At 50.7% G+C, this 19,995-nt stretch overlaps 1 protein-coding gene across 1 annotated transcript in view; it reads right to left on the bottom strand.

The window, feature by feature from the left end:
• LOC144123865 (sodium-coupled monocarboxylate transporter 2-like) overlaps window positions 1-3,294 on the bottom strand; it is a 90,117-nt gene extending 86,823 nt beyond the window's left edge. The window contains exons 1-4 of the mRNA XM_077656592.1: window positions 3,192-3,294; window positions 2,453-2,586; window positions 1,748-1,810; window positions 77-142 (exon numbers count right to left, since the gene is read on the bottom strand). Of these exons, the coding sequence (XP_077512718.1) occupies window positions 77-142; window positions 1,748-1,810; window positions 2,453-2,586; window positions 3,192-3,294 (366 nt within the window). The remainder of the gene's footprint in view (window positions 1-76; window positions 143-1,747; window positions 1,811-2,452; window positions 2,587-3,191) is intronic.
• Window positions 3,295-19,995: the final 16,701 nt, after the last annotated feature.

Here is a 19,995-nt window from a genome sequence, read left to right as displayed (position 1 = left end):
GACATATCTCCTCGCTATTACACGGCGCTATTTTGCAGGTGCACGAGTATATTAATTCATAAATTGAGTTGCTTACCGTGACGAACATATAGATGATGCAAGCAGTCAGGGAAATAGCTGAGTTGAACCGTAGCCGAATGTACTGGAAGAGATAGGTGCGAAATCAGTCAACTAACGACGCGAAGACTGACGGCGCGTACATGAGATATAATCAAGGAACTATGCGGAGAGAGAGAGTGTGAGAAAACAATAGTTCGTGAGCCATGCACTGGTCGCGCATTGCTTCACCACATCCCGCAGGCGAGCTCGCGCAGACCCAAAAGTGCGATAACGTTGAACTTTTTTTTTTGGTGGAAAGCATGTAGAAATGAAACATTTAAATTAGCGAACAACTAGTGAAATTGTGGAATGATTTGCTTGCTGCCAACTCTTGAATGGAAAAAGAACAAGAAAAAAATCATTACGAGATTCACGTTACAGGGATTCTTCGCCGGGCGCTCGAAGCGAGTGGACTTGTTTTTAGCTCTCCGCTCCTTCGGACGCTGGGCCTAGGGCTTCGCGGCTCTGCGGGGTCTCCCCATGAGGCCACAGACATCGTGAACGAGTGACGGCCTGCGTTCGGCAGTGACGATGAGCAACGCCGGGCAGGCCGCTCACGCTCACGATCACGGAGACGAACGCCATCCAGAGCAAGGTCGTCCAGCACCATTCGGCGAATGCAGGCCGAGATCGCTGATCTGCGGGACACGGTGAGGTGCCTGACGGCGGCTCTCATCACCACCTCGGAGAACCTCGAGTCCGTCATCGGGACCTTGGACGTGTCGCGGGCGGACCCACGCGTTCAAGCCTTGACGGACGCCATGGCGCTTACTCACCAGTCGCAGGACTCCATGGCGCCTCCCTCGCCACCATTTCTGGCCACCCCTGCGCTTTCTGCCGCCATTGCTACTCCTGGGGAACCGGCTGTGATGCCCTTTGCCCCTGATGCTGCTGCTGCGGGCTCACCGCAGACAACTACAGCCGTGGAGAACATGTGCACCCCCAATGGACGAAGGAGTGTACGATGGGGGGCTAGTTGGTAATCCATGAACTAAGAACGAAAACCACGCAAAGGACGATACACAGGGAAGAAGTAGACAGGACGAGCGCGGACTTGCAACTGTTTATTGAAACACATCTTCCTTCCATCACCAACCCTACGCATGCGCAACAAGCAAACTCTATCTTATCGAGTTCAAGAACTTCAGCTCCTTCTTGTACAGATAGACCGAAGCCTCGCTTACACACTTCTCGGGCCCATATCTATCAATTTGCCAGGCTTCGATGACCTCACGTGTTTTCTGGTCTTTGGCCCTTCCGATTATCTTTGTACGCTCAAAGAGTGGCGTGCATTTATTGTCACAAGAAAGACAGTGTTTGGGCAAAAGCATGCCGCTGTGAGAGCCCAACGAATTTTTGTGTTCTTGTAGGCGCTTATTAATGCAGCGTCCCGTTTGTCCCACGTAAACTGAGCCGCAACTAAGCGGGATTTCATACACTACTCCCATTCGACAGGACACAAACTTGATTTTGTGGTTTACACTACAGCCTGCTTTTGTTCTCGTTTCATTGTTAGTTAGCGCGCACAAACGGGACAGCTTACAAGGCGCCGAAAAGAAGATTTCCACACCGAATTTTCTTGCCACCCTCTTCAGGCCATGCGAGGTCTTATGTATATAGGGCAGTACTTCAAATTTCCGCCTCTCACGAATGCCAGATTCTCGAGCACTAAAGTTGGGATGACGGTTTTCAACAGAGACCCGGCAGCGGCCTGCAGAAGCGACGAGGGAAACCCAGCACAACTTAGGCGTGCGACTTGAGCGGAAAAGCTGAGTGAAACCTTGTGGAAACAGGACTTCAGTAATGATGACCTCAAGCAGGATGAAGCAATTCCTCTTTTAATGAGCTTAGAGTGACAGGAGTCATAGGGTAAAAGGGCCTTTTTTGTTCTAGGCATGTACATCCAACACAAGTGGTCCGATTCACTGAAAAACAATCTCAAGTCCAAGAACTGTAAGCAAGAATTCTCAGGCAATTCTACGGTAAAATTCAAACTGGGAGCCTTAGATTTAAAAGACGTCAAAACTTCATTAGTGACCTCTTGTGGGTTGTCATTGGGATTCATTTTTAAGAGTATTAAAAAGTCGTCTACGTATCGGAAAACTCGCGCGATGCGGTCGTCAGTTAGCGCCCGTGAGAGTGAACAGTCAACTTCCGCTAAATATATTTCAGTGAGAACAGGTGCAACACACGACCCTATACAAATGCCTCGTTTTTGCACATAGAATTTATCCTGAAAACTCACTAGCGTTGAGGAGAGGTACACTTTCAACAGTTCCATGAAACCTTCTATCGAAATGCCGCAGGCATTTTGGAACCCCACAACCCCCAAACGCTCTATACAGTTGCTGACCGCCATGAGCAGTTCGTTGTGAGGAACCGAATAAAACAGCTCCTCAATGTCAACCGAGAAGCCATAATTAGCACCTGGCATGCTCTCTTTGAAAATTTTCACAATGCCGTCCGAGCTGGTGGTCTTGTAGGGGTCTTCAGGCGACAGACTCTTCAGGTGTCTTTGAAGGTATCGGCTAACAATTGCCTGCCAGGTTCCTCTCTCCGTTACGATTGCGCTAAAGGGGCATTCCAACTTATGACTCTTTGCACTAAAAAACACAGTGAGCACATGTACCTTGTTACTCATCACTTCATTCTTCATCCGCTCAAGCTTCAAATCATCTAAAAGCGCCACCGCTTTGGCCTTCGCCTTCGTCGGCTTCACATCCGCAACTCGGAAGTTCTTGTTGGTCGCTGTTAGAGCCTTCTCCCCGAATAGTTTCCGCGGTAGGACCACGAAGCCGCCTTCTTTGTCGGACGAAAGAACCCGTAGCCCAGAATCACAAATTGAGCCAGCCACTCTTCTCAGCAGGGAAGTGCAGTCCTTTTTCTGATAGGTGTTGCTCACTGAATCAACTCCTTCCGAAAGGCAGCACCCTTTCTCTTCCCCTTCTACCTTGTCAGCGATCCTGTGAACCGAAGCCAAAAGCTCAGGCCTGCTGAGCGGTACTTCCAGCTAAACTTAGGTCCCTTCCTGAGGACCCTATCAGTGTCAGATGAAACAGTCGCCCCTCCAAGGTAGATAACAGGCACCTCACCTGTCTGCTTCATTGGCGCCTTAGGTAGGCTTTGTCGTCGCTTGTTCCAAAGGAACTCAGTGGTAGTCTCAGCCAGGTTCTGGTAGTCCTTGAATGTGCTCATGCCGGCAGAGCCTGTCCCCTTCCAAGTGAAGCACACCAACTGCAGCCAGTCCCGTAGTAGTCGAACGTTTCTCCAACATTCACTCCTTAAAATCTTAGCCATTCTTTTCCAGTGGCCTTCGGAGCAGCCCAGGAAGCCGAACAGTCCCACAACGCTGGGCGTACAGACGTGTTTCCTTAGGCAAAAGCCCAACAATCTTGCCTCGATCGTGGTAGCAGCGATAAAACTCGTGCACATCGTGCATTGATTCTCGAAGGAAAGATGACATAAAACAGAGCCCCATGTAGAAGAAATGAATTGAAGGAGTGTACGATGGGGGGCTAGTTGGTAATCCATGAACTAAGAACGAAAACCACGCAAAGGACGATACACAGGGAAGAAGTAGACAGGACGAGCGCGGACTTGCAACTGTTTATTGAAACACATCTTCCTTCCATCACCAACCCTACGCATGCGCAACAAGCAAACTATCTTATCGAGTTCAAGAACTTCAGCTCCTTCTTGTACAGATAGACCGAAGCCTCGCTTACACACTTCTCGGGCCCATATCTATCAATCTGCCAGGCTTCGATGACCTCACGTGTTTTCTGGTCTTTGGCCCTTCCGATTATCTTTGTACGCTCAAAGAGTGGCGTGCATTTATTGTCACAAGAAAGACAGTGTTTGGGCAAATGCATGCCGCTGTGAGAGCCCAACGAATTTTTGTGTTCTTGTAGGCTCTTATTAATGCAGCGTCCCGTTTGTCCCACGTAAACTGAGCCGCAACTAAGCGGGATTTCATACACTACTCCCATTCGACAGGACACAAACTTGATTTTGTGATTTACACCACAGCCTGCTTTTGTTCTCGTTTCGTTGTTAGCGCGCACGGAACTGTTGAATGTGTACCTCTCCTCAACGCTAGTGAGTTTTCAGGATAAATTCTATGTGCAAAAACGAGGCATTTGTATAGGGTCGAGTGTTGCACCTGTTCTCACTGAAATATATTTAGCGGAAGTTGACTGTTCACTCTCACGGGCGCTAACTGACGACCGCATCGCGCGAGTTTTCCGATACGTAGACGACTTTTTAATACTCTTAAAAATGAATCCCAATGACAACCCACAAGAGGTCACTAATGAAGTTTTAACGTCTTTTAAATCTAAGGCTCCCAGTTTGAAATTTACCGTAGAATTGCCTGAGAATTCTTGCGTACAGTTCTTGGACTTGAGATTGTTTTTCAGTGAACCGGACCACTTGTGTTGGATGTACATGCCTAGAACAAAAAAGGCCCTTTTACCCTATGACTCCTGTCACTCTAAGCTTATTAAGAGAGGAATTGCTTCATCCTGCTTGAGGTCATCATTACTGAAGTCCTGTTTTCACAAGGTTTCACTCAGCTTTTCCGCTCAAGTCGCACGCCTAAGTTGTGCTGGGTTTCCCTCGTCGCTTCTGCAGGCCGCTGCCGGGTCTCTGTTGAAAACCGTCATCCCAACTTCTAGTTCTCGAGAATCTGGCATTCGTGAGAGGAGGAAATTTGAAGTACTGCCCTATATACATAAGACCTCGCATGGCCTGAAGAGGGTGGCAAGAAAATTCGGTGTGGAAATCTTCTTTTCGGCGCCTTGTAAGCTGTCCCGTTTGTGCGCGCTAACTAACAATGAAACGAGAACAAAAGCAGGCTGTGGTGTAAACCACAAAATCAAGTTTGTGTCCTGTCGAATGGGAGTAGTGTATGAAATCCCGCTTAGTTGGGGCTCAGTTTACGTGGGACAAACGGGACGCTGCATTAATAAGCGCCTACAAGAACACAAAAATTCGTTGGGCTCTCCCAGCGGCATGCATTTGCCCAAACACTGTCTTTCTTGTGACAATAAATGCACGCCACTCTTTGAGCGTACAAAGATAATCGGAAGGGCCAAAGACCAGAAAACACGTGAGGTCATCGAAGCCTGGCAGATTGATAGATATGGGCCCGAGAAGTGTGTAAGCGAGGCTTCGGTCTGTCTGTACAAGAAGGAGCTGAAGTTCTTGAACTCGATAAGATAGAGTTTGCTTGTTGCGCATGCGTAGGGTTGGTGATGGAAGGAAGGTGTGTTTCAATAAACAGTTGCAAGTCCGCGCTCGTCCTGTCTACTTCTTCCCTGTGTATCGTCCTTTGTGTGGTTTTCGTTCTTAGTCCAATGGACGAGTCTGTTTTCCGGAAACAGCGATGCTCAACGGGGTCCGAGGAGGAAAGAGACGTGGAAACCAACAGGGGCATCGCGGTGTCCAAGCGGGAAGCTCGAAGCCCCCCCCTTCCCCCCCCCCCCCCCACCGTCACTGTTCCCTCTCCCTTCACACACGAAGGAGCAGGGCCTGCCCAGCACGAACTCCATGGAGCCCACCTCCAGCCTGCTGCTGATGCTGCTGGGGCGAATGCGTCCGGAAGAAAACCGGGTGCGACCTCGCCAAATCCCACCGCATGAGATCAGGCTGCGGCTGGGGCCTCGTCTGCTGGCAGCGAGCGCGCCCAACTCCGCGGCGCACCGCAGCAATACGCCGCAGACAGCGGCGACGCTGATGCTGAGGCCAGCCTGGTCCCATGGCGCACCATAACTACCAAGACGCAGCGGCGTCGGAGAGCTGCCGTGCAGCCCGTCCAGCCTCGTGGGGACTTTGCTGTTCCGGCCGGCGAACCGCGGCACCGCCTTCACCAAAGAACAGGGCTGGGAGTTAGCCGAGGAGATCGGACCCCGTCCGGGCGTCCTCGCCATCCGGGTAAACATGCGGCGGAATGTGGTGGCAGTGGACGCGGGGAGCAGCGTTGCCCTGCTAGCCGCCGTCATCCGCAGCGTGCCGGTCTGCGCCAAGGAGCCTCCTCCTCGGAGCCAAAGCTCCGGCCTGCTCTTCAGTGTTGACGGGCGCACGACGGCGGAGGAGCTCCTAGCGGCGGCTGAGTCTACGGTGCCGATGGTGTCGGCGTCGCTGTCGGGCAGCACACTCGCTCTCCGTTTTGCGGCGCCGACACCACCGGCGTTCATCACCATATTCAAGCGCCGGCTCGCGGTCCGCCCCTGCCGTTCCCGGCCGCTCCAGTGTGCCAAGTGCGCCAGCCTGGGGCATGTCACTGAGGTGTGTCGCGCCCTTGCCCGATGCACGCGTTGCGGCGAGCCGCACGAGCCTGGTACCTGCGCGAGCAAGCTCCGCTGCATTAACTGCGGGGGTGGGGGGGGGTGGGGGGTTGGGGGGGGGGGGGGGGGCACGCCGCCATGGACCCAGCGTGCCCGCACTGGTAGCGACAGCGTTACGTGGCCACTTTAATGGCCACATCCATGGCACCGATGTCGAGGCGGGTTGTCGGAGCCGTCGTCCAGGCTGAAACAGCGGCCCCAGCCCAGCAACATCAGCTGGCGCCGCGCGCGCTTTCTTATGCGCAGGCCGTCGGGGGACCACCCCAGCGGCAGCAACCCAAGCAACGGCCGCGCCGGAAGCGGCAGCGGAGATCCGGTTGCCCGGCGTCCCGTGCAGCGCGGCCCGAGCCTGCGGCCGCTGCTTATGGACTGCCCCTTGTTGCACGGGACGCGGAGATCGCGCGCCTAAAGCTGGCGTTGCGCACCCTCAGCACACTTTTCCCGGAGGGCACCGATGGAAACCGAGCTTGCTTAGAAGTAGCGGGTGCTCCCGCACAGATAAGCCAGCATGATGGCTAGTCGCCGGACTCCCTCCCGCATACCATCCATCCTGCTGTGCTACGTGCGCTCACTTGCGGCGCGGTACGCCGAAATGCGAGTTCGCATCGCACAGGATTCGCCGGAAGTTATCGCGCTGCAGGAGACGTACGTACGTTCACATGACGGGGAGCCCCAGATGCGGCTACCTGGCTACATTGGCTACCACTCAGCCATTACTACTAACTACTACGGATGATCTTAGCCAAAAGGCCGAGAAGCGATCGTGCGAGGAACCCACCTGTGCCGCAGTACCTGTTGCGACGCATCTCATCGCCCCGGGAAATAAAGGTGAGAGATATACGTGCGACAGGACGTCCAGCACACCCTCGTCGGCTCGGCGGCGGCGACATCTTACGCCAAGGAGTGCGTGGTGGTGACAGTGCGCGTCGGTGGTGTTGACACGTCGGTGGCCAGTGTTTATGTGCGTCCAGCTGTCGCGTGGAACGCGCTGTGTTTTCGTGCTGTCTGTTCGTGCTGTGCCCCGCGCAAAATATTCTGTGGTGATTGTAAGGCCCACCATAGTTCGTGGGGCAGTGCGCGCTACTTCGCGCATGGAGACGACTTGCAAGACGCAGCAACGCAGCTGGGACTCACCCCCTTGAACACCGGCGAGCCCACCTTTCGACTACGCGGAACAACCGGCTCCTGCATCGACGTTGCCTTCGCATCCAGAGGCATCGAGTGGACATGGCGCCGATCGCCATCTCTCTGGGGCTCGGATCATTACTCAACCCTAATCGAACCCACTGCATTGGAGGCGCGCCCCAAACGTGCGTACTCCATTACCAACTGGAGTGCGTTCAGGCGGGCGGTCGACGAGGCGGCGGCCACTGGCGCAGATTGGTTTTCTAGTTCGAAGCGCCCTCGCAGCCACCGAACGAGCAGAGGTAAGCGCGGGGCAGCCTACACCTGGCAAGAAACTGCTCGCTCTGCGCGAGAAGAGAGATCGCGCAGAGCGACGGGCGCGACGGACTGACAGAGCCGCCGACTGGACTGTCTACAACCGCCTGGACGCGGCAGCGCGCTGCCACGCCAACAAGCTATACCGCTGGCAGTGGGCTTCACTATGGCAAAGGATGGAGGAAGATGTCAGCTCGCGGAGGCTGTTTGACAGCCTGCGGCGCATCACCGAACCACAGGCAAACCGTCAACAGCTGGCCGCTCTCGCAATCTCTAGCGGGCTCAGCTTTGAAGAGTTGCAGAGCGGTTTGCCGACAGGTTCGCGCCGCCCAGTCCCGCAAACGCAGCTAACATAGCTGCTCCTGAGAGCCCCAGAAGCGACGCCAGTCCCTCGTCCGTCGCCTCGGAAGGTCCATGTGATGCGCCGTTCACCGCGGCGGAACTGAACAATGCGGTGCAGCGCTGCCGCCGCCGCTCGGCGCCCGGACCGGACGGGGCGACATACCAGATGCTGCGAAACCTGCGCCATACCAGATGCTGCGAAACGACAGATCCTCCTACAGCAGATCAACCTGGTGCGGGAACGCGGGAAGCTACCGGAGGATTAGAGAACCGCGGTCGTTTGTCCCATCTGAAAGGCAGGGCGCCCACCTACGGAGCTGTGCGGATACCGGCCAGTGGCATTAACATCGGCGGCAGGTAAGCTCATGGAGCATATGGAGTTGCAGCGTCTGAACGAGCGGGCTGCGGAGGCTGATTTCTTTGACGAGCGGCAGAGGGGTTTTCGTGCGATGCGGTGCACGGCTGATTCTATATCGGACGTTGTTACAGCGCTGCAGCGTGCTAGGGTGGCAGGCCAGGTTGCGCTGCTGCTGCTATTTGACGTCTCGGGCGCTTTCGACAACATTCACCGCGCACCAATTTTCGCGGTGCTTTAGGAGGCCGGCGCTAGCGGGCGACTTTTGCGATACGTTCACGGCTTCCTGAGCGGAGGCACCATGCGCGTACGAGTATGGGGTAAGCTCTTAGAGCCTCGTCCGGTGGACTTGGGCGTGCCGCAGGGCTCTGTCTTGTCACCATTTATGTTTAATGTTAATGTGGCCATGTCGGTGGTGCCAGCCTCCCTCCCCGGGAGCGGCCGACGCGATGTGTGCATGTCCATATATGCAGACGACATAGCCCTGTGGTGCCGCGGACCACCAGGCGAGGCGCTCCGCGTGCGGGGCTGCCTTCAGGAAGCTCTGACCGCAATCGATGCCAGCTTGGGCGGCCTTGGTCTGTCGCTGAACGCGGACAAATCGGTGGCCATGGCCTGCGCTTCGCGCTCGCGCGCGCACCTTGCGCCATTGTCACTGGACGGTACTCCGATTCCTTGGCGTAAGTCGGTGCTGTACCTTGGTCCGGACATAGACTGGCGCCTTTCCTTCCGCCCCGCGGCGATCAAGGCCTGTCTGCAGATGAAGAGGATCACCGCCGCAGTGCACAAGCTCACCGCTCGAGGTCACGGCATCTCCCAACAAGCCGCGCTGCGGCTATACAATGCCGCAGCTTTGGGGGCGGTGCTCTATGCGCTGCTGCTCGTCACGGTGCGCAAGCCATTCTGGAAGAAACCGGAGCTCCAGCACCGCAAGTACCTGCGTGTGTGCCTAGGCCTGGCTAAAAACTCGCAGTGCGCCGCAATGTTGGTCGAGGCAGGAGCGTGGCCACTTGAGCTCCAAGAAGCGCGCAAGGCACTGAATCACATCGACCGGATTCACCGCGCACCGGACGGCGTTTCGCAGCTGCAGCGTATGTGTTCGCACCCGCGCTCACAAATTGGCGCGGCGCTTCTCCAGTATGCGCAATTGACTCAAGGCCCACCGCCCTATGGCTCCTGCGCGCCCTGGCCTGCTGCCTCGGAGGTACAGAGCGATCGTCGGCATCGCGGGAAAGCGGAGCACACCCCTCTGTGCTGTGCAGTAGCTGGCCAGAGCCGTCACACACGAGGAGCTCCAGGACCATCTCCTCGTGTACACTGACGGCTCAGTGAACCGCGACAGCTGCTCCCTTGCAGCGGCGGCTACTATCCCCGCCCTGCGACTGCACAGCCAGCAACACGCAACCTTCCTGGGCTCTTCCACCACGGCGGAGTTGATGGGGATCCGGCTCGGGCTGGACCTGCTGCTCACCCTCGGCCCTTCGCCACCCAGGAGTGCTCTTCTGTGTGACTCCCGCGCCACCCTCAGCCGCCTGCAATCTAACGGCAGCGGTACCCCACTAGTGCGGGAAATTCGCTCACGCATCGAGCACCTCGCGCATAGAGGATGTGCCGTACGTGCACAGTGGGTTCCCGGTCACTGCGGCATCGCCGGCAACGAAGAAGCTGACGACCTCACGTCCGCTGCACATCAACTACCTGCCAGCGATCTGTCCCTTGCGCTGGAAGACGTGCGTGCGGCCATCCACGACCATCTCCGAAAGCAGCACCCCGACCCACGCATTGCAGGAGGTGAGCGCATCGACAGTATCACCGGCTGTCACGCACTTACACGGTCGCAACGTGTAACGATCCTCCGCGCGCGCATTGGCTGCGTGTGGCCCGGCGAACGACGGGAGCGTCACGGAATCGCGACGAGTGAGTGAGGTGTGTGACTGATGCGGTGCAGTGGAAACACTAGAACACCTGCTCCTTCACTCTGACGCGTTCGCCGATGCTCGTCGCGATATGCTTGCGGCCTATAGGGCGCTGGGCATACTATCAGACTCCCTCAAGACGCTATTGTGGCCGCAGGGCAGTGCGCGCACTCGTGAGCGAAGCTTGGTGAGCCTCTGTGCATTCCTCGAACACACGGGCTTGAGGTCCCGTCTGTTTTCCGTCAGGTAGTTACACGCAGTGACCGAACGCTCCGCGAGTTCTACCTTGAACGATTAATAACTGGACGCCCCACTCCAGTTGTAGCCAACACAGTGCTGTGCACGTGTTTTAATTCCTCCAACATGAACTAATCACGCGCACAACGTGGACACATTTCTTATTGTGTAAATATTTGGTCTATATTACTTCTCCCCATCCTCTCTTCCTGTCCCCTCACCTCTTTCATTTCATTTCTCCATTCTACCTGATATTTTTTTATTTCCGCTGCCCCAGCTCAGGTGCTTCAGTATCGATGGCAGATGCCGGGCTAGCGAAAATCTTTTCCTTCCTTTTTACTATTATTTTAATAAAAAAAAACCACTACCACCACCACCATCATGTTCCAACCACACTTTCGTCTCTCAGAATGCAATCAGAGGCAATACATCCCCACGGAAAATAGTTATGACTTTTTTGCTATTCACCATCGTCATTAGCCTGACTACGCCCGCTGCAGGGCAAAGCCTCTTCCATGTCTCTCCAATTTACCAACATCTTTATCTCCATGTCAATTAAAAAAAAAACTGAGGGCGCTTAAGCTTCCCTTTTAAGAGTGGAACGCGACAGCGTGTTCCAGCACTACCAGGGAGTCCACGGAACGCCATCGCCCGTTCGGTGCGACGCCTTGCCCGTTAACAAATCGCTCTGCTACGTACAGTTAAACGAATGCGCGGAGCGGCAAACCACGTAGAAGCGCTGCCAGGCGCCTTGCTGAAACGCGCGGGACTCAAGTTGCAGTCGTAGTTCGTCGGTACATCGTTCTCGACAAACCCGATGCGACGAATGCCAGCATAGCTTCCGCGCCGAACGAACGGGCAGCAAGCCGCCCAACTGCGCCCGAACGAGATATAAGTCAGACGCGTCAGTTCCTTTCCTCAAAATGAATTTTCATCTCATTTTCCTTTTCTTACGGCGCGGTTCGGGTGTCCACAGAGATATTTGAGAGAGGCCTCACTTTCTTTCCTTAAAACCAATGCTCATTTCATTTTCCTTCCCTTGCAGCGCGTTCCGGGTTGTCCACCGAAATACGTGGCAGGCATCCCTTCCTTTCCTTGCGCTGCCGTCGCACGCTATCTGTTGGGGAAGGGGTGTGCATTGCCAGGAGGAGGAGAAATTTTTTTGCTCACGGGGAGGAGGAGGGATTTTTCGCTCACGGCCGACGCCAACGACACCGGCTTTTCTTTGACATGAGCTCATTAATGCCGTCGCGTTAAAACTGTGTGCTTCGCCAGCTGCGGACACCGTGTTCCGGCAAACTTCTTAATGCCATCCGCCCATCTGAATTTGTGCGCCCCTGATATGCTTGGCTTGTCTTTGAATTCTTTCCGTTACCCTTAAGGACCAGTGGTTATCTTTAAGAGTAACGTGAAAGGTCTCCCTTCGACAATGCTGATTGCAACTACTCTCTGAGGAGTTCAATAACGCAGCACTAACCGTTTGTACCGTACAGTTTTTTACAACATGGCATTTTATACAGGCATGTATGCATACGACCGAGCTATATATTGAGGCGATTTAGAAAATAACTAGCCAGTATCTACACTGAGATGACGTAACAGAAATAAAATAAGTGCATTTCACACCTAAAATAGCCGCTAAAACGGGTTCCTGGTGACACAGCACATCAAGATAGGATACCAATCCGATAGAAAGTCACTTTCGTCACAAATGTCCTTCAGCTAGACTATCATATGACTGAAATGTGGTTCAGAAGTAAAGATTTTTTCATAATTCAGGTCCAGCATACGCGTTTTTCACTAGCTGTGCAGTCCAAGCGAAAATAACATATTGCAGGACTAGTGGCCATGTTGACCGCCCGTAAGATGTCCTACAATCAGGAATTTAAAACAAAGCCTGTCTTTAATGTGCTTTGGAGCACGTCAAAAAGACAATTGCATCTTTTTAGATAAAGCAGTTTTCAACGGTTTCTAGCTGGCAATTCCGGCAGACGGTAGTTAATAGAAGAGTCAACAATATTTTTTCTAAGCAGCCATGTTTTAAACATTAATGCTGGGGTGTGAAGTTTGAAAAATCTGTTAGTGTAAAGAGCAAATCCGCATTTTATCACTCGCGTTAAAATAATCACGCCCCGTGAGAGACAAAGTGATCAGAGCAATGCAACGGAGGCAGAAACAGCATAGATATCCATCCTTTGCAGAGATTTTTTGCGCTTCAGGCAATGTAAGTGCTCCGTTCAGAAGCGAGTCGTAGAAAAAGTAACCGCTTAATTAAACTAGATGCATATATCGCGTTAAGGACAAACATTCAGCGTAAGTTCATCATCACTAAGCTAGGAAACAGGCTATAATAATAATTATTATTATTACTATTATTAATATTATTATTTTCTTTGTGACCATTATATAAAAACGTAGGGGGTGAAAACAAAAACGATTACCACTTGACAAGGATCCCACCTCTGTACGGAAAGCCCTGGCATGCGACGCCACTTCTGCCATTTCAACATACACTTTCTCAGTGCAGTTCCATATTTCACTGTGCAGTGAAAAAGAAAAAAAAATGGCGGTGGGTTTAGCTCTGGATAAACCTGGAGTGACGCGATAGCTACAGCTGGCCGAGTGGAACTTGGTCACGTGACCAATCACGTGACGAGCCACGTGATCAGCCACGGCGCCGCGCCGCAGACAGCTGATCCGCACCACGTGACCAACCACGTAACAGCGCGGCGACGCAGCCACGGGCCCGCCACGCTGAAGGCTCGAAATGCTGCCGTAATGTAGCTATCGCTACAAAACTGGAGGCGACACTCAAGCTCCACCTTGCAGTAAGACGGGAAAGCCCATATCCGGCATTGGCCACTCTCTTCTTCAAATTCACGGACCGCTGGAAACATTCATACCACTCCTGGCGCAGTGGTGCAGCGGTTCAGAGATGTGCGACTGCCGTACGATGGCAGGTGCTGCCACCGGTGGGACTTGTGAGACCCAGGTCGCTCCTGCCGATCAATCGCTTCCCATTAGTCATTAATAGAACTGAAACCGTCCACGGTAAGCAGGCTGTGATGACGTCACATGTAACGTGACGTAGGTGGCTCACATAAATTTTTGTGCAATTTTCGCACACAGCCACTGACACCCACGACGACTACAACGACGCTGGATTTTTTGCGACATGGCACCCTTAGCGCTATTGCGTTAAAAGAAAAAAGCTTTAGATGAAAGGCATCAGCACGACATCGACGCATGAGTACAAGCACCAGCGCGTACAGAAAAAAAATTACTTGCGGTTCGTGCGCCGTTCCGACAGAAATACGTAGCATTAGAATTTCATTCTCTTTTGCAATACAAAATGCATCACACACATTTCTTTACATCCACTTCTATAGCATACTTAGCACCATATTCACAAGCGCTCCTTTAAGACGGTATTTCGAAAGAGCTGTCCATCATTCTTGGGCAAAATGGTTGACTATCGGAAAATTTTGAAGTAGTGTTATATGCTGCAAAATCTTTCTATTGAAATTTTTCCAACGCTAGCATGGAGCAGTAAAGACTGTCATAGAAAACCAATGGGGTACGCTTTTGATGTTAGCAAAAACATCAACAGCAAAAAAATGCAAGCATGTCAAAGGCAGATCTCCTGATATATTGATTGTTGTAGAGTAATCTTAATATATACGAAAAAATTCGTTCATAAACCCGTTCAAAAATGCTTCTGTCCAAAATTGTTGGCTATGGGCCTAAGTTGAACCTTGAGAGAAAGTTGAAGCCCGATTCGCAAATGAAACTTAGGTCATTTTCAGAGGATCCTAGGAAACGCGATCTTATCTCAATAAGTACGTGCGTTAGGACCGAAATATCAAAACAATTGTTCCTCTTTTATGACTGTAGAAGTTAATGCACCGGTGGTATGGTACGTGATATATAGAGCGCATTACGCTTGAGACGCACTGCATGGAATAAGTCTTTAAACGAACTCATTTAGGCACCATCTACTTTATATCTGGCCGCAACCAGGAACCTTCGGGAACCGTCCTCACAGCATAAAAGGTTGTGTCGATGTCGCGGAAGTCGCCTCATAAACGGCATCGGGTTCATGCAGAGCTGCAGCATTTGGTTTCTTTCAATTGTAATTCTTCAAGCACGGCTAGTACACTCCCATAGAGAAGTGGCGCATCGCTTAACCGCTGCGCCACTGCTTTAGGGACGGCATGTGTACTACCCCTGATCTATGAATATAAAGTAGAAAATTAGCAATTCCTGCTATATGGCCTATAAGTTATTAACTCTGTAGTGTCATGCCCCTAAGGCAGAGATTAAAGGAACTCTACAGTTGTTCCTCTTAGTTGAGCTGCAGAAAAAATTTAGCACAGATTTTTCTTTCATAGAATAGAAGCGCTATTATTGCGATTTTTATTGGGCTACCTACTTCAAGGTAAAGTAATTGCAGTGAACTTACTTGGAATACTGAAGTCACATGGAGTCCATACATGACGGGCAGAAAAATACGCGACGCCGCGAGAGCCACGGGGATTGAAATAACGCGATGCCATATAAAATGGAACCCGTAAGCGTAATAGTGTCCAGCCAAACCAACTATGCTGGTGGACGAGATGAGACTGGCTGCGATGGACGCGGCTAGGGGCAAGGCTCCCAAAGTGCGACTTCCAAGGAAGACCTCGGCCGTCGTCGGAGCTGAGTTCCCCTTGCGCCGCACCGAGAAGTAGATGCCCAGTGCGAAGTTAAGGGCCATCAATGTGCCAAAGACCGCGTACTCAATGTGCGAAACCATAGGTATTGGGAAAGATAACAAGTTAGGGGACGACGTGGCCGCTTCGCAGCTGAACTGGAGGAACCCGTCGTGCAGGCTCAGCATAAAGTAACGCAGAATGCGCAGGTGGTCTTGCAAAAAAAAAAGTATTTATTGCCATGACTGCGTTCCCGACAGCTGCAAAGCGCACTTTTCTCAGTCGAAAGTAGAGCGCAGTGCTTGTTTCAGCACTGGTATCGTTTGGGGATAAATGCAATATCCAGACCTAACGCCGCATATGCTTCGATGGGCGCGAAAAACCCTTCTGGTCGCCATTAGGCTTCTCACAATCATTGTCACCAATAAGCACCTCATTCACCTCAACTCCGCCGATGCTGCCAAGGCATTAACGACATGCACGCACTGCACAGTATTTGACGCCGAAGCAAAAGCCAGGCGCCGTGCGATATCAAGCTGGTGTTGAGAAGCAACCTGTTTTGCACGCCGCTATTAGAGTGCGTGCATAAAAAAGTAATTATGCTGCTTAGTCCCTGTACTACAAAAGCCAGGCTTAATCGTGGGCCAGTTTTTTACATTGGTTTACATTTCTACACTTACATTTTACAAAGTGGCGCGCAATGTAAAAAATGTCGCCGAGCGCCAAGGCGTTAACGTGGTTTTTTCTGCCCCTGTTGAGCTTTCAGGCCTCTGGCAAGAATAATGCCTGACGGTAAGAAACACTGCAACATCAAGCATAGAACAATGTTTGCCAGGTGCAAAACAGAAGTCATATATAAGATCTCGCTGACGTGTGGAATGTGTTATATAGGACAGACTGGTCATTGTACTAATGAAAGGCTGCGCAAGCATTGAAGTAAATTTGGGTGTGGTGAAGATGGCAATCTTGCCTTGCATTGTAGTAGATGCTCCGGGAAGTGTTCCCCTCGTTTCAGTCATGTAACCATTTTAGGCCACGGAAAAACAAGAAAGCACGTGAAATTCTTGAGGCCTATCTGATAAATAAATATGATGATTCCAGCGTCAGTTCCCCGTCGATTGAGCTGACAACCAAAGAGATTGACTTTTTGGGTGATTAAACGCAGGTCGTCTGTTTTGGCTTGGCGCATGCGTGACGGTTACTGTGCGGAATGTGCACAATAAAGATGTCAGCTGCTAGTCCAGCCTTCTCCTGCGTAGGTTCTCCTCTTGTCCCTCGTCTTTTTTCGGCTGGTAAAAATTATTCTTCGACTGTACTACGAAGGGCTCCAAACCCAGAGTCCGTGAGCTAAAATGTCGGAATCGTGCGGGAATAGAACGCACACATTCATTCATCTCCTGCTAGCTTCTGAACAATGAGCTACATTACCACACGCAAAAAGACAGGACGACAGGCACAGGCTCCAACTTCCAACTATATATTACACTATAGGAGCACATGTATGCACAACAGCCAGCCACACCTACATTCAGGCCATTAAATTTTCTGGTCACCACATTAGAAACCATTCAAAATAGGGCAGGCTGACTCATCTAAAAAAACTATAACTACCATTCAAGCGCCACTAAGATTAAAACCGATCTTTCTTTGCAATCTTTAGGCATACGCCGTGACATTATTTCACAAGTACGTGCACTCCAATAGATCATGCTCATTTCACCTAGATGTCCCATCTCGCACATCCAAAAGATTGCACAATCATCTCAGTTTTACACGCATCTATGGTGACACATTAGTTTTCAATGCATCAGGACTTCCGCGAGCCATCAGATTATGGAATAACCTCCCAGATAACATCGCCTCACTGTCTAATCCTGATACCTTCCATCACCAACTTATTGCACATTTCACTTAAGCCATCTTAACATGTTGATGCAATCTCATTTACGTTTTCTGTTACGCATTTCGTTTACCTTTGCTCTTTTTGTTTGTATTTCTGTTTTCCAAATTTTGTTGGCACTAGTAAACGCGCCATGTGCTCTTTAATTTTATTTTTTATGTGCTGTACCTTGTGTCCCTTTTTTGGATTTATTTGAGTGTTTCTATGTCAACTTTACCCTTACTTATCATGCGTTCCTATTTCTGTGTTCTTATGTCAAACTGTTCTGTTTATATCGAGGTGTTTGAAATTTTTACTCACCACGTATAGTGCCTTGTCTTTCTCTTTTTGCTTGTCCCTTTTTAAACTTGATCTTGATGTTTTGCCGCCCCCTCCCCCTTAAACAATACCCTACGGGCCTGTAAGGTATTTAAAATAAATAAATATACGTTTCCGCTTGTTAAATTAACTAGAACATACCAGTTTTCGAAAGCAGCTGACGAATGGCCAATCCCGAGTTTTCGTTTTCTCAGCCCAGCTGATTTTTCTAACGGCAGAAAGCTAAAATAGTAAAGGTAGATGCTATGTTTTATTCTACAGCTGGCTACAGCTATTAGCGCGTTTGACTCGGTGCTCTTGTTACCTCAGCTCAGGTACACTATTTCTTACCTCTTTCGCGGTTATTTTGAAAGTTGTCTTTGGCGCTTGTCCAAGAAAGTATTTATTTTGCTGAAATTGCATTTTTAATTTCATTTTGACAACACCGCTGTCTCTTTATTGTGTGCCTTGACTGTCCCACTCCACGCATGCTCGCCTTTCCCTTTATGTATGCTGTGAATTACAGCTTGAATAAGTTGCTGGCAGTAGCGCTGGTGAATGTCTAATGTTTCTCGTGTTCGTCGTCGTCGGGATTTCAGACTAGCTTCTCATAATGCTTTTTGTCCAAGACCACATATGCGTAATAGTGTTTGATCAGGATCACGCGTTGGCTGCAGATACCGGCTTCTGACAAGCGCTTCAAGAAAAAACTCCGACAAATTGCGTGTGCTAGAGCAGCATGATCAGCAACACTTTCGTGTCCAAAAAATCGCCCAGGTATGTTCTTCGTGCAACACATGAAGCTGTTGAGCAAATAGCCCACCGAGAGCTTCTCACGTTTTGCCTCCACGGGCGAGCCTAAAATACCAGTGAATTCTTTAAAACATTTCCTTTGCTCGAGCACCACGTTCTTGAAATCCTCTGCTTAGTATTTATTACCACCTTAGAAAAAAGAGCGGGATGGAAGATGTGATTCTTGATAATACAGAACAAACTCAATGAGGGAATGCGAAACCTCAGAGTGCTTAGCCAACGTTTCCCCAAGGGACTTTTCTTCGTCTAGGACACACTTTCGTCGTTAGCAGGGGCTAAGTGCACCTTTCTCTTTGAAGAGGAAGGCGAAGGGTGGTGCGAAGGGAAACGTGAACGTGAAAACACTGTTGTGGGGGCTGCGACAGGTGGCGTTTCAAAGAGGATCAGGGCAGTTGACCTGAAGAAACTGTGATAAAGAAATACACCGGCTCACCAGAACGACATCTGAAGAAGTGGGAAGGGATAGCGAGCGTGTACTTCTTGCGAACATAGCGCCAACAAGACAGGAACGACAAAACACACGGGACTGCTGCAAACCTTCAACTTCATCTCTGAAGTCACACGAGGATTTTCTAGTTAGCGATCAACTACAATCAGTCGGTGAGCATGCGCATATTATCCAAAGCACCAAGATGCACTGCACGTGGAAGAGCAAAAAAAGGTGCCGGGCAAAAATAAGAAAGAACGAAAGGGAAAGACCAGACAGATTCACGGTGAGTAACTTTCCATTCCAGCGTTAACAGGCATCCAGAAAACGATATACCTCACACATCTAAAGACCAACAATTACATCACACTTCTAAAGACCAACAATTGACACGGCAATGAGGAACGTAAAATTGTAAAAGAATTTAAATAGTAAGACCTGTTATAATGAACATGATAGTAATAAAACCAGGAGAGTGCAAAGCACCCACAAAGAACAGATTTGTCATTTAAAAAAATAGAATAAAAATGGCAATGAGGGAAGTGCAGAAAACCGAAAAGCATATGAATAACAATGTGGTCTAAAAGCCAACACAAACACGGCAAAAGCTGGAAGTCTGAAGCTGGAAGTGCTGCTAAGAAATCGTTTAAAGTTGCGAAGCATGTAAATAACAAGGTGATATGAAGCCAGCGGAAACAACACAACGAAATGGCCGCTGTGGTGGCTCAGTGGTTATGGTGCTGGGCTGCTGACCCGAAAGACGCAGGCTCGGCCGCGGCCCTGGTGCTCGCAATTTGATAGAGATCAAATACTAGAGACTCGTGCACTCTGCGATGTCACTGCCCGTTGAAGAATCCCACGTGGACGAAATTATCCGCAGCCCACCACTAACGCGGCCCTCATAGCCTTAGTCGCTTTGGGACGTTAAATTCCATGAACCAACCAGAAGCATGGCAAAAGAAGAAACTATAAAGCTAAATGTGCTGGAAAAATTTAATACCATTAAGAAGCATAAAAATACAGACACAACAAAATTGGACAAAATAAAGAAAGCGAGACATGCAGCATTGTTAAGCACCCCTCCTGATCACCGTCATGGTATTCAAGCTCGCCTTCGGGTAAATTATTGAA

This window comes from Amblyomma americanum, chromosome 3, assembly GCF_052857255.1.
Source record: "Amblyomma americanum isolate KBUSLIRL-KWMA chromosome 3, ASM5285725v1, whole genome shotgun sequence".
NCBI lineage: Eukaryota > Metazoa > Arthropoda > Arachnida > Ixodida > Ixodidae > Amblyomma > Amblyomma americanum.
Note: the sequence above shows the minus strand (reverse complement) of the source record. Positions and strands in the feature narration are given on the sequence as shown.